This window comes from Nansenia antarctica, assembly GCF_963989245.1.
Source record: "Nansenia antarctica genome assembly, chromosome: 6".
In the NCBI taxonomy this organism is placed as follows: Eukaryota; Metazoa; Chordata; class Actinopteri; order Argentiniformes; family Microstomatidae; genus Nansenia; species Nansenia antarctica.
In genome coordinates this window covers 3,293,636-3,306,135 of record NC_137676.1, presented here as the reverse complement: position 1 = coordinate 3,306,135, position 12,500 = coordinate 3,293,636, and the positions used below count along the sequence as shown (strand labels likewise).

At 46.6% G+C, this 12,500-nt stretch overlaps 2 protein-coding genes across 2 annotated transcripts in view; both read left to right on the top strand.

Annotated features, from left to right (window-relative positions):
• LOC308159560 (enhancer of rudimentary homolog) overlaps positions 1 to 3,066 on the top strand; it is a 3,696-nt gene extending 630 nt beyond the window's left edge. Inside the window, exons 2-4 of the mRNA XM_080533375.1 lie at positions 177 to 264; positions 874 to 994; positions 2,728 to 3,066. Of these exons, the coding sequence (XP_080389501.1) occupies positions 177 to 264; positions 874 to 994; positions 2,728 to 2,830 (312 nt within the window). The 3' untranslated portion in view covers positions 2,831 to 3,066. The remainder of the gene's footprint in view (positions 1 to 176; positions 265 to 873; positions 995 to 2,727) is intronic.
• Positions 3,067 to 4,533: 1,467 nt separating this feature from the next.
• The window catches only part of smek1 (SMEK homolog 1, suppressor of mek1 (Dictyostelium)), a gene marked incomplete at its 3' end in the record, with an annotated part of 19,233 nt that continues 11,266 nt past the window's right edge, over positions 4,534 to 12,500 (top strand). Inside the window, 6 exon segments of the mRNA XM_080533500.1 lie at positions 4,534 to 5,630; positions 6,308 to 6,363; positions 7,304 to 7,402; positions 8,738 to 9,032; positions 10,304 to 10,452; positions 11,522 to 11,695. Coding sequence (XP_080389626.1) covers positions 5,489 to 5,630; positions 6,308 to 6,363; positions 7,304 to 7,402; positions 8,738 to 9,032; positions 10,304 to 10,452; positions 11,522 to 11,695 — 915 coding nt within the window. The 5' untranslated portion in view covers positions 4,534 to 5,488.

Here is a 12,500-nt window from a genome sequence, read left to right as displayed (position 1 = left end):
TCTAGCCTATATAAAATCACTTTTCAGGGTAAAGTCACATTTACAAACAGAGGACTTCTTTGGCTACAAGTGTGTTGTGTAAAATGGGAGCGTTACTACACACAGGAGGTGTGTTGTGTTAAATATATTTGGTGCTAATATGTTTGTATGTGATATAATGTGTCTTCTCCTTCCAGTCACACACCATTCTGCTAGTTCAGCCCACCAAGAGACCAGAGGGGCGTACGTACGCAGACTACGAGTCAGTGAATGAGTGCATGGAGGGTGAGGGTCAACTGTCGCGCTGATGGGTCCCTGCCATCATCATCATCGTGATTCAATCACCAAAAGAGAGATCACTCATTTGATGTTTTACCTTGATAGTTAGTTGGGGTTGCGATTTACCAACATATGAACTAGATTAGATTAGATTAGATTCAACTTTGTCATCGCAGAGCACAAGTACTATACAACGAAATTGAGTTTAGCATCCAACCGAAATTGCAAATAGTGATATAAGGGCATGATATAAATATTATAAGTATGGTAGAGATAGGTGACTATGTAATATACAGTATGTGCAGAGGTAGTGTTGTAAACGTCAGTATAGTTTAGAGGTATATACAGTTATGGGCTATATTATGAGCTATGTACAGTGAGGTAGTTTATAGTTAGTATCTAATGTGCAGAAGTATAAAAGGAGCTATATCAGGAGACGTGAAATGTGCAATATACAGTACCTTCAAAGGTAGTAATGTAAACAATAACCAAAAGTAATTTGATGTTTCACCTTGATAGTTCCTGACCTGTCTCACCCCTGTCTCACCCCCCCCCCCCCCACCTTGGCTCAACTGTCTTATTAACCTGTCTCACCCTCCCCGCCTTGGCCCTCAGGTGTGTGTAAGATGTATGAGGAGCACTTGAAGAGGATGAACCCCAACAGCCCCTCCATCACCTACGACATCAGCCAGCTGTTCGACTTCATCGACGACCTGGCGGACCTCAGCTGTCTGGTGTAAGTGTGACTCGACAAAATGGAATATGAATGAATGAATGATCTTTATTGTCATTGTAACAGGTACAGCGAAATGTAAATGCAAACCCTAGGTGCTAACAAACAACACAGTCCTAAGATAATAAAAACACAAGAATGAGACATAAATAGGGGGATAAGTGATCTGAGAATGAGAATGTATCTATTATGTAAACATATATACACTATATAGCCTATTCACAGGGGGGTATTTTGACAGGGGGGAGTTAGCATGTAACTGTGTACTTTTTATAAACATGTTAACGTATGAACTAGTAACTTATATACAGTATATGAAAACCTAACACAAGAATGTAAACATATTGAATATCCTCCTAGACAGAGTGAAACTCTCTCCGTGACTAAAATACTGAATTTAAGTGCAAGAGTTTGCAATATTGGAAATGAGGCTGACCTCAATTGTCCTTTCGAGAATAATAATAATAATAATGATTCATTGTATTTATATAGCGCTTTTCCGGGGCTCAAAGACGCTGACAATATGGGAAAAACAGAAAACACAGACACAACAAGCAACAGATAACATGAGCACATAGAACCCAGAGTTAACGAACAGGGAACAATTAACACAGCAATGTCCAGGGGGGGAGGGGGGTGGCAGGGTTAGGGGAAGGGGAAGTTGTATGCATGGGAGAACAGGTAGGTTTTGAGGTGGGATTTAAAAGTGGAGAGTGAGGGTGAGTCTCTGAGTGGTTGAGGGAGGGAGTTCCAGAGGCGGGGTGCAGCTCGTGAGAAGGCACGGTGACCGAAGCCTTTGAGTTTTGAGGGTGGGACAGTGAGGGGAACAGTGGATGAGGATTGGAGGGTACAGGTAGGGCGGTGGGGGAGAAGGAGGTCAGTCAGGTAAGGGGGGGGGCAGGCTATGGAGGGCTTTGTATGTGAAGAGGAGTAATAAATAAAGGTTTGAAATGAAACGACGTGTGAATAAAGTGGAAGAACTGCATTAATTAATTAACGTGGGGCGGGTGTGGCGCAGTAGGTAGAGCTACCGTCTAATGATCGCAAGGTCGGCAGATCGAGCCCCGACTGGCCACATGTCGAAGGGTCCTTGGGCAAGACACTGAACCCCAAATTGCTCCCAGTGAGCGGGCCGGTGCCTTGCATGGTAGCTTGGCCGCCATCGGTGTTTGCATGCGTGTGTGAATGGGAGGCCGTTGTAAAGCGCTTTTGGATAAAGCGTCTTTGAGTGTCTAGAAAAGCGCTATACAAGCTAATGTATTATTATTATTATTATTATTATCAGGGTTCTTGCGCTGGTCTTAAAAAGCCTTGAAAGCTAAAATCCAGCAATCCAATTTACAAGGTCTAAAAAGGTCCCACATTTCAGTTATTCGGTCTAAAAATGAGGTGCTAGGTCTTAAAAATGAGATCCTGCAAGGAAATCAGTCTGATCTATTTACACAGAAATTAATCAAGCTGGAACCCAAAAAAATGCCAATTCGCTTCCTTTTTTGTCTGTATGGCAGTGAAATCCCTAATTTCATCACCTCGAGGATGACAAAAAGCTATCACACGGTGTCGCGACAGGTCTAAAATTCTATCCAAAGAGGTCTAAAAAAGGTCAAAGGTTAAATTTGACTCGTTGAAACTTGTAGGAACCCTGAATAAAGGTTTGAAATGAAATGACGTGTGAACAAAGTGGAAGAACTGTGCATTAATCCTCCCTCCCTCCCTGTCTGTCTGTCTGGTTCCAGGTACCGGGCGGACACACAGACGTACCAGCCGTACAACAAAGACTGGATCAAAGAGAAGATCTACGTTCTCCTCCGGCGCCAGGCCCAGCAGGCCGGGAAGTAGCGCTCAGACGTGGAGGTCGCCGCCGCCCCCCCCCCTCCCCCTCGTACAGATCCAGGATCAGTTTACCCCGACCCCCCGATCCTAACCTGAACCACTAGGAGGTGAAACACAAAACTGATCGCAGACCAGACCGGTGCATGATAGCAGCAACATCATTGTGCACCTAGGGGGTTCGTGATGGGGAGGGAGATGGGTTTTAATAATAAGTGTGTTGGGGTGGGTGGAGGGGGGGAGGGGTGTTTACAATTGGAGAGCTATTTGGTTCTAGAGGGAGGGGGTAACAGTGGTCTATGGGCTGAAGGTGAGAGCCTGTGATGTGTTTTGGTCTATTCTTTGTGGGAGGGGAATAGTTGATTGAAGGACTAGGCTATTTATTTGTGAAGAGGGGTTTCTATTGGTCAAGCCAGATGGGTCACAGTACAGGAAGAGAGGAATGAAAACGTTTTTTTTTTTTTGTATCTCTTAAGTCTCATGGTTTTTCTTTGAAGAACTGTTCATATGTGTTCGTGGAAAGAGGTTTAAAAATGTGATGTGTGACTATGTTCTGTTTTTATACCGTTAAAGGAACGTTGCAGATGAACATGCTATTATTGATGGCGGACGAGGGTATGGTTTTAAAGCTGACGAATGTCCTTATGACTGAAATTATGATTTTACTGATTTGGTATGACCTCAAATGACACGTCAGTAAATCTATTTCCCATTTTGCATCACTTTTAAACCAATGTCTTTGTTTTAGATCTATGAAACGCCCGTTTTATAAACTTTATATGATATTTGCCTGACATCTGATTTCATGTTTTTCCTGGGACCTTTTATTTGTTAGATTTTTTTTTTTTCTGATTACAGGAAATAAACTATTATTTTCAGATTTTGTTTGGTGTATCTTTTTTTTAATCTGTATGTTTTTGTTTGTATTGTGTTCTTCCCATTAAAATGGCCTAAATGGTGATGTTGTTCCACAGAGCTGACGATGAGTAAGTGCATTCAGAAGACTACTGTATGCTAATTCTACCAATGAAAGATTGCTTCTGTTTTCATCAAGCCAAGTCAAGTTATTACCAGAGAGAATAAGAACAGCATTGAATTGTATTACTTTTAATACACCACGCCGTAACTGCACGTTTACTAACTAGACAACGTAACCAGTTCGCCTGACGTTTTCCCATTCTTTCAAAGACGATTCGCCCCCATTTAACACACAGTCCTTAGATTGTGTCTTCTCAACTGTACATCTCGTTCACACATGCCCACATATATCTCCCAAATTCCATGGAATTGTTGTTTATTATGATGTGATGCTGAAGCAGAGACAGAGAAGGTAGTGGTGGTCTAGTGGATAGTGAGTTGGACTTGTGATCGGAAGGTTGTGAGTTCGAATCCCGCCTCAAACCACACCACTACTAGTGTGTCCTTGAGTAAGGCACTTAGCCCTCAGTTACTCCAGGGGGAATGTCCCTGTAATTCGTAATTGTAAATCGCTTTGGATTAAAAGCGTCTGCTAAATGGCAAAATTATTAAATTAAAATTATTAGAGAGAGAGGAGAGCGTCTGGCCTGTGTACTGTCGCTTTAAATGTGGCTCCGGCTGCCCTGTTGTTGCTGTGCGGGAAACCCCGTAGCGACTCTCTGAAGGGACCCAAGATGGCGGACTATCACAGGGGGGGCAGGTAGGCTTCTCTCAGCTGGGATGCTGCTGTGGAAATGAATGGCGAATAAAACCCTTTGGTCTGTGAAACATCAACATCGAGGGAGTCCCGCGACGGACAGCTCAGGTTTATCCGCACACGTTCGGAGTTGTACGGGGGGTTTCCCAGGACGGAAGGGTGACGGGTTTACGGAACATGGCGGAATACTGGGGGGAAAGAAACGAAAGCTAGCACGTTAGCTTAGCGTCATCACCGAGAGACACAACCAGGGACGTCGCGATCTACGACATCGAACGACACTTCGGTTGTCGGTCGACGGAACGGGGAGATAACGCGATAGGTGCTTTAGCGTCTCCGTGTTCGTTCTAACTGGCGGGTTTATTATCTGAGGTGTCGGTCGCAGGCGAGTTGGTGGACTAAACACGGCTAAGTGGCTAACTGACTAGCTGAGAGTCAGAGAGGACACACACACACACTGGCTCGTTCTCAACCCTGAATGTTTTCCCGTTCTTCATAAGTGTTTTTTTTTAGTCAGCGAATGTTATACGAATGTTATATTTATGTTCTATTTATGTCCCGGAGGAGCAGAATGTGTAGCGAACTGTCACGCGATTTTTTTTCTTCTTCTTCTGCCGCGTTGCCGCGCCGCCGCGCCAGACAAGTTCTGTGGGATTTCTTGGGCAATATTTTGGGGCAATACGACAGTAAACTAAACAGCCTCACCTTGACAAGACAGGTGAGCCAGGTGGATTAGCCAGGTGGAGAGAGAGAAGTCAAGTGTCTCTAGCCAGTCCTGCAACAACAACAACAACAACAACAACAACAACAACAACAAGCTATACAAAGACAGCTTAGAACCTGTCAAGAAGAGTTGGGCGCGTTGGCGCGTTTCCGCGTGAGGTAAACAAAACATATTTTAAAAAAAAGAGTCGGGGGGGGGGACCACGACCAGGACCACGACCACCTGTCAGGACCACGACCACCTGTCAGGACCACGACCACCCGTCAGGATGACGGACACCCGCCGCCGGGTCAAGGTGTACACCCTCAACGAGGACCGGCAGTGGGACGACCGCGGCACCGGGCACGTCTCGTCCGGCTACGTGGAGCGGCTGAAGGGCATGTCCCTGCTGGTGCGGGCGGAGAGCGATGGTGAGTCTGATCCAGGTCAGGACAGGTACCCAAGTCAAGTGTTGTCTGTCCTCCCAAAACATTGAATGGAAATGAACCACCCCCCCCCCCATCGTTCCTCCTCCTCCTCCTCCTTCTGTCATCCAACCCACCTGAGAACCCGCCTGGGAAGAACTGGAGAGGAGTTGAGCTAAAGCCACAACTGGCAAAGTCACTGTAACTCAGTTATCCAAATAGTTAAGTCACTTAAGTCTTCCTCTTCTTGCAGCCCCTTGAGATAACCTGCGAGGCAAAGTGGATTGCCATCCATGCCCTGAACATTGTAGTGTGTGTGTGTGTGTGTGTGTGTGTGTGTGTGTGTGTGTGTGTGTGTGTGTGTGTGTGTGTGTGTGTGTGTGTGTGTGTGTGTGTCTGTGTAGCGGTCAAAGAGCCATGCACCATCCATCACCATCTCTCCTTTGGGAGAAATGTATGAAGCCAGTGGCCTTGTTGTAGCTCAGTCCAAAAGCTGTCTGTCATCATCCCCCTGCACTTACATAACCACTCTGTCCATAGTTTTCCAGAAGAGGGATGAGGATGAGATAGTCAGCTCCCAATTTAGCTGCCCTCCCCATTGCCTGCTGCACCACCACCTCAGCTTCAAGATGACCTATTAGTTACCTAACGTTGACCCATGTTGTTTCTTATTATTCCTGCAGGTTCCCTTTTGCTGGAGTCTAAAATCAACCCAAACACAGCCTACCAGAAACAACAGGTCAGTGAGTCTGTTAGAAATAGAGGAAGGAACTTTTGGACTTAACGTGTGTCTTATTGCCAAACTCTCTCTTGTGAAAGAAAAACATTAGTGTTGTTGTTGTTGTTGTTGTTGTTGTTGTTGTTGTTGTTTCAACCAGACAAAAAAAAGGGGCTCTTTTGGAGTCAACAAACTAAGTTAGATTGGATCCCCCTGGTATCTGATGAAGTGAAATAGTTGAAAACAGAAATCATAATCCCTGAAATATCAAGGCACTTACTACGTTTTGTGGGGGAAAAGGTTACAAAGCCTTGATTGTTGCGTCTTACCTCCAGCGTGTGTCTGCGTTCGCCTTCGTCAGGGTAGTGGTTGATCAGGGTAGGTAGTGATCAGGGTAGTGGTTGATCAGGGTAGGTAGTGATCAGGGTAGTGGTTGATCAGGTTAGTGGGTGATCAGGGTAGTGGTTGATCAGGGTAGTGGTTGATCAGGTTAGTGGGTGATCAGGGTAGGTAGTGATCAGGGTAGGTAGTGGTTGATCAGGGTAGGTAGTGATCAGGGTAGTGGTTGATCAGGGTAGTGGGTGGTCAGGGTAGGTAGTGATCAGGGTAGGTAGTGATCAGGCTAGGTAGTGATCAGGGTAGTGGTTGATCAGGGTAGGTAGTGATCAGGGTAGGTAGTGATCAGGGTAGTGGTTGATCAGGGTAGTGGTTAATCAGGGTAGTGGTTGATCATATTCAAGTCAAGACTAAAAACCCATCTTTCTAATATTGCCTTTAAATGACAAAATAATTAAATTATGATTATATTATAATGATTGGAGCACTTTGAGCTGCAACGTTTTCAGGAAAAGAGCTATACAAATAAAAGTTATTATTATTATCATCATCAGGGTAGTCATTGATCAGGGTAGTGGTTGATGTGTTTCTGATCATAACTGTTGTTCTCCCCCCCCCCTCTCAGGACACGTTGATAGTCTGGTCGGAGGCTGAGAACTATGACCTGGCGCTTAGTTTTCAGGAGAAGGCAGGATGTGACGAGATCTGGGAGAAAATATGCCAGGTAAGTGTGTGTTTGTGTGTGTGTGTGTGTGTGCGCGCATCATCATGTGTGCAAACGATGTTATCAGGCATGTCTGTCTGTGTAAGGTGTGTAAGGTGCTTGTTCCGTCGGAGACTGAAGAAGACCCAACTCTTCAGGTTACATCTTAACTGCTCCTCCTGAGACATCTACTACCCCCCAGCACTGTGTCTCTTGAGACATCTACTACCCCCCCAGCACTGTGTCTCCTGAGTCATCTACTACCTCCCAGCACTGTGTCTCCTGAGACATCTACTACCCCCCAGCACTGTGTCTCCTGAGACATCTACTACCCCCCAGCACTGTGTCTCCTGAGACATCTACTACCCCCCTAGCACTGTGTCTCCTGAGACATCTACTACCCCCCAGCACTGTGTCTCCTGAGACATCTACTACCCCCTGTACTGTGTCTCCTGAGACATCTGCTACCCCCCCTGTACTGTGTCTCCTGAGACATCTGCTACCCCCCCTTTACTGTGTCTCCTGAGACATCTACTACCCTCCAGCACTGTGTCTCCTGAAGACACCTACGACCCCCCTGTACTGTCCCTCCTGAGACATCTACTACCCCCCCAGCACTGTGTCTCCTGAGACATCTACTACCCCCCAGCACTGTGTCTCCTGAGACATCTACTACCCCCCCAGCACTGTGTCTCCTGAGACATCTACTACCCCCCAGCACTGTGTCTCCTGAGACATCTACTACCCCCCAGCACTGTGTCTCCTGAGACATCTACTACCCCCCAGCACTGTGTCTCCTGAGACATCTACTACCCCCCAGATCTGTGTCTCCTGAGACACCTGCTTCCCCCTATATTGTGTCTCCTAAGATTTCTACTCCCCCCCCCTGTACTGTTTCTCCAGTGTCTATAACAATTTTTGCATAGTCAAATGTATCGATTGTAAGTTGCTTTGGAATAAGGCGTCTGCTGAATGCCAAACATTAAATGTTCTTTATTAACTCGTTCACGCGTGTGTTTTCTGACGTGTGTTCTTCTTCGTTCTGTTCGCCCTCCTCCTCCTCCTCCTCCCTGTCTCCCTCCTCCTCCTCCTCCTCCTCCCTGTCTCCCTCCTTCTCCTCCTCCTCCTCCTCCTCCCTGTCTCCCTCCTCCTCCTCCTCCTCCCTGTCTCCCTCCTCCTCCTCCTCCCTGCTCTCGTCTCCCTCCTCCTCGTCCTCCTCCTCTTCCTCCTCCTCCCCCTCCTCCCCGTCTCCCTCCTCCTCCTCTCCCTCCCTCCTCCTCTTCCTCCTCCTCCTCCCCCCCTCCTCCTCCTTCTCCTCCACCTCCTCTCCCTCCTCCTCCTCCTCCTCCCCCCCAGGTCCAGGGCAAGGACCCGTCGGTGGACATCACCCAGGAGCTGGTGGACGAGTCGGAGGAGGAGCGATTCGACGACATGTCCTCCCCGGGTCTGGAGCTCCCCCCCTGCGAGCTGGGCCGCCTGGAGGAGCTGGCGGAGCTGGTGGCCTCCTCCCTGCCCTCCCCGCTCCGCCGGGAGAAGCTGGCGCTGGCCGTGGAGAACGAGGGCTACATCCGCAAGCTGCTGGAGACGTTCCGCGTGTGCGAGGACCTGGAGAACCGCGAGGGTCTCAACCACCTCTACGAGATCGTCAAAGGCACGTCCTGGTTTTCTATCGTTTTTATAACTGAGAATCGAAGTCGACGAGTTGGTGAATCTAACAGTCAGGGAAGGCCCGTTTCCTTCCCAGGGTTCCCATGGGAAATCCTTGACATCCTTAAAAGTTATTGAATTTTAGATTTTTATTTTTTTTTAAATAGACATGGGTCATTGAAAGTGCTTGAATTCCCTCTCTCTCTCTCTCTCTCTCTCTCTCTCTCTCTCTCTCTCTCTCTCTCTCTCTCTCTCTCTCTCTCTCTTGAAATATATATTCAAAAATGTTTTACTTAGCTCGTCAACTAGTAAATAAGTCTCTGTATTGCTTAACTTTACACATATTTCACAATATATTGTTTTGCTGTGCTGTGGTAGAGAAGGCAAGAGACCATCTGGTGTTCACACATTCAAGCCTCTCTTTTTAATTGTTGTCTGTGAGCGGATAGTTCATATTATATACATTCTCATCTAGGTCTGTCTCAAACTATGCCGTGTTGGGTCCTTGAATTTGAGGGAGTTGAGTCTTGAAAGTCCTTGAAAGGTGCTCCTTTCAGAAGGTGTGGGAACCCTGCCTTCCTGGAAGAGATGTGCCAAGAACTGTGGCGCAGTGAATCATTCTGACTGTAGGACAGGGCCCATGACTTGTGCAATCAATCACAGATTTGTATAATATGATTGGTTCCCGAAGAATAGTGACCTCATGACCGAGGACAGTTCTATAAATATGAGTCCCGCGTCCACAACGTTGGGGGGCTTTTTTTGTCTGCTATTTCTCTCTGCGCTCATGTTGCGTTGCTTAATAGAAGGCCTCTTTGGAGTCAATTGATTTAAGCTCTTTGTGCTTTCCAAGTTCTACTCCGTCTACTAAAAGGGTTCCCGCGCTGGTCTTAAAAAGTCTAAAATACAGCATTCCAATTAATAAGGCCTAAAAAGATCCCACAAGTCAGTTATTAGCTAAAAAAAATTGGCGCTAGGCCTTAAAAATGAGATGGGCTTGTCCTGCAAGGAAATCAGTCCGACCACATCTATTTACGCGTAAATTAATCAAGCTGGAACCAATGTTTATTAATTATCCTTCAGACTTTTTTGTCTGTATGGCAGTGAAATCCCTAATTTCATCACTTCGAGGATGACAAAAAGCCATCACACGGTGCCGCGAATACATAAAACTATTCTGTCCAATGAGGTCTTTAAAAAAGGTCTTAAATGTGAAACTTGTTGAAACTTGTAGGAACCCTGCTGTCTACTAAGAATCAGTTGAACCCACAACAGGCATCTTCCTGCTGAACCGCACGGCGCTGTTCGAGGTGATGTTCTCAGAGGAGTGCATCATGGACGTCATTGGCTGCCTGGAGTTCGACCCGGCGCTGCCCGCCCCGCGGAGACACCGGGAGTTCCTGAGCCAGACGGCCCGCTTCAAGGTTTGCTGCCAGCATATCAGCCCCATAGACTCTCTCAGGTCTTCTGCTAGCATATCAGCCCCATAGACTCTCTCAGGTCTTCTGCTAGCATATCAGCCCAATAGAGCTCTCAGGTCTTTTGCTAGCATATCAGCCCAATAGAGCTCTCAGGTCTTTTGCTAGCATATCAGCCCAATAGAGCTCTCAGGTCTTTTGCTAGCATATCAGCCCAATTCGGTTGTTAAGTCTGACGTCAAACGTGACGTTTAGCAATTTCCGGGTCCAAACCAGAAATTCTCCGTACCAGTGTACTACAGCGGTAGAATGACAGTTCAATCGTTTTTTAGACTCGGATCTATTCATACAAAAAGGGACACAGCACATTCCCATTTTCCACATATTGTCAGGGTCTTTGAGCCTCGGAAAAGTGCTATATAAATATAATTAATTATTATTACTACTGAGGCATTTCGAAGAGAGCGCCTCAGCCAACTTTGGACCCGGAAACACGTCACGACTTAACAACCGAATAGACCTCTCAGGTCTTTTGCTACCATATCAGCCCGATAGACTCTCTCAGGTCTTTTGCTAGCATATCATCCCAATAGAGCTCTCAGGTCTTTAGCTAGCATATCAGCCCAATAGAGCTCTCAGGTCTTTTGCTAGCATATCAGCCCAATAGAGCTCTCAGGTCTTTTGCTAGTATATCAGCCCCATAGACTCTCTCAGGTCTTCTGCTAGCATATCAGCCCAATAGAGCTCTCAGGTCTTCTACCGTTTGCAGGAAAAACGCTATACAAATAAAAGTTATTATATTATTATTATGATTATTACTATTATTATAAGGTTCATACTTAGTCCAGGGACCATACTTAGTGTGTGTGTGTGTGTGTGTGTCTGCGTGTGTCTGCGTGTGTTTGTGTCTCTGTGCACATGCGTGTGTGTGTGTGTGTATCTCTGTGCGTGTGCGTGTGTGTGTGTGTGTGTGTGTAGGTCCTGGATTATTCTATCTATTCTGCTCACTAGGTTCGGCTAGATAAATAAATAAAAGTTATCATCATTATCATTATTATCATTATCATTATTTCAGGAGGTGATCCCCATCTCGGACCCGGAGCTGCGTCAGAAGATCCACCAGACGTACCGGGTCCAGTACATACAGGACATGGTGCTGCCCACGCCCTCCGTGTTCGAGGAGAACATGCTGAGCACGCTGCACTCCTTCATCTTCTTCAACAAGGTGGAGATAGTGGGCATGCTGCAGGTAACTAACACACACACACACACACACACACACACACACACGCACTCCTTCATCTTCTTCAACAAGGTGGAGATAGTGGGCATGCTGCAGGTAACCTTAACACACACACGCACACACACACACACACACACACACACACACACACACACACACACTCCTTCATCTTCTTCAACAAGGTGGAGATAGTGGGCATGCTGCAGGTAACCTTAACGCACACACACACACACGCACACACACACACACGCACACACACACACACACACACACACACTCCTTCATCTTCTTCAACAAGGTGGAGATAGTGGGCATGCTGCAGGTAACCGTAACACACACACGCACGCACGCACGCACACACACACGCACTCCGTCATCTTCTTCAACAAGAAATATTTGACTGCGTCATTCACGAGCCGTGCCTGATGAATGAAACACACACATACACACACACAGTGAAACACAGACAGTGTTAGCGTGTGTGTGTTTTAAATTTAGTTTATTTAATTTCTTTAAAATATTTGACTTGGTATGTTCCGTGACCCCTGTGTCATTCACATACATACACACAAACACACACACACACACACTCACACACATGCATGCCACTATGCCTGATGAAACAGAGGAACAGTGGGTCTTTGTGACGAGAGAGAGAGAGAGAGGCAGAGAGAGAGAGAGAGAGAGAGGCAGAGAGAGAGAGAGGGAGGCAGAGAGAGAGAGAGGCAGAGAGAGAGAGAGGCAGAGAGAGAGAGAGAAAGAGAAAGAGAGAGGCAGAGGCAAAGAGAGAGAGAGAAAGAGGCAGAGGGAG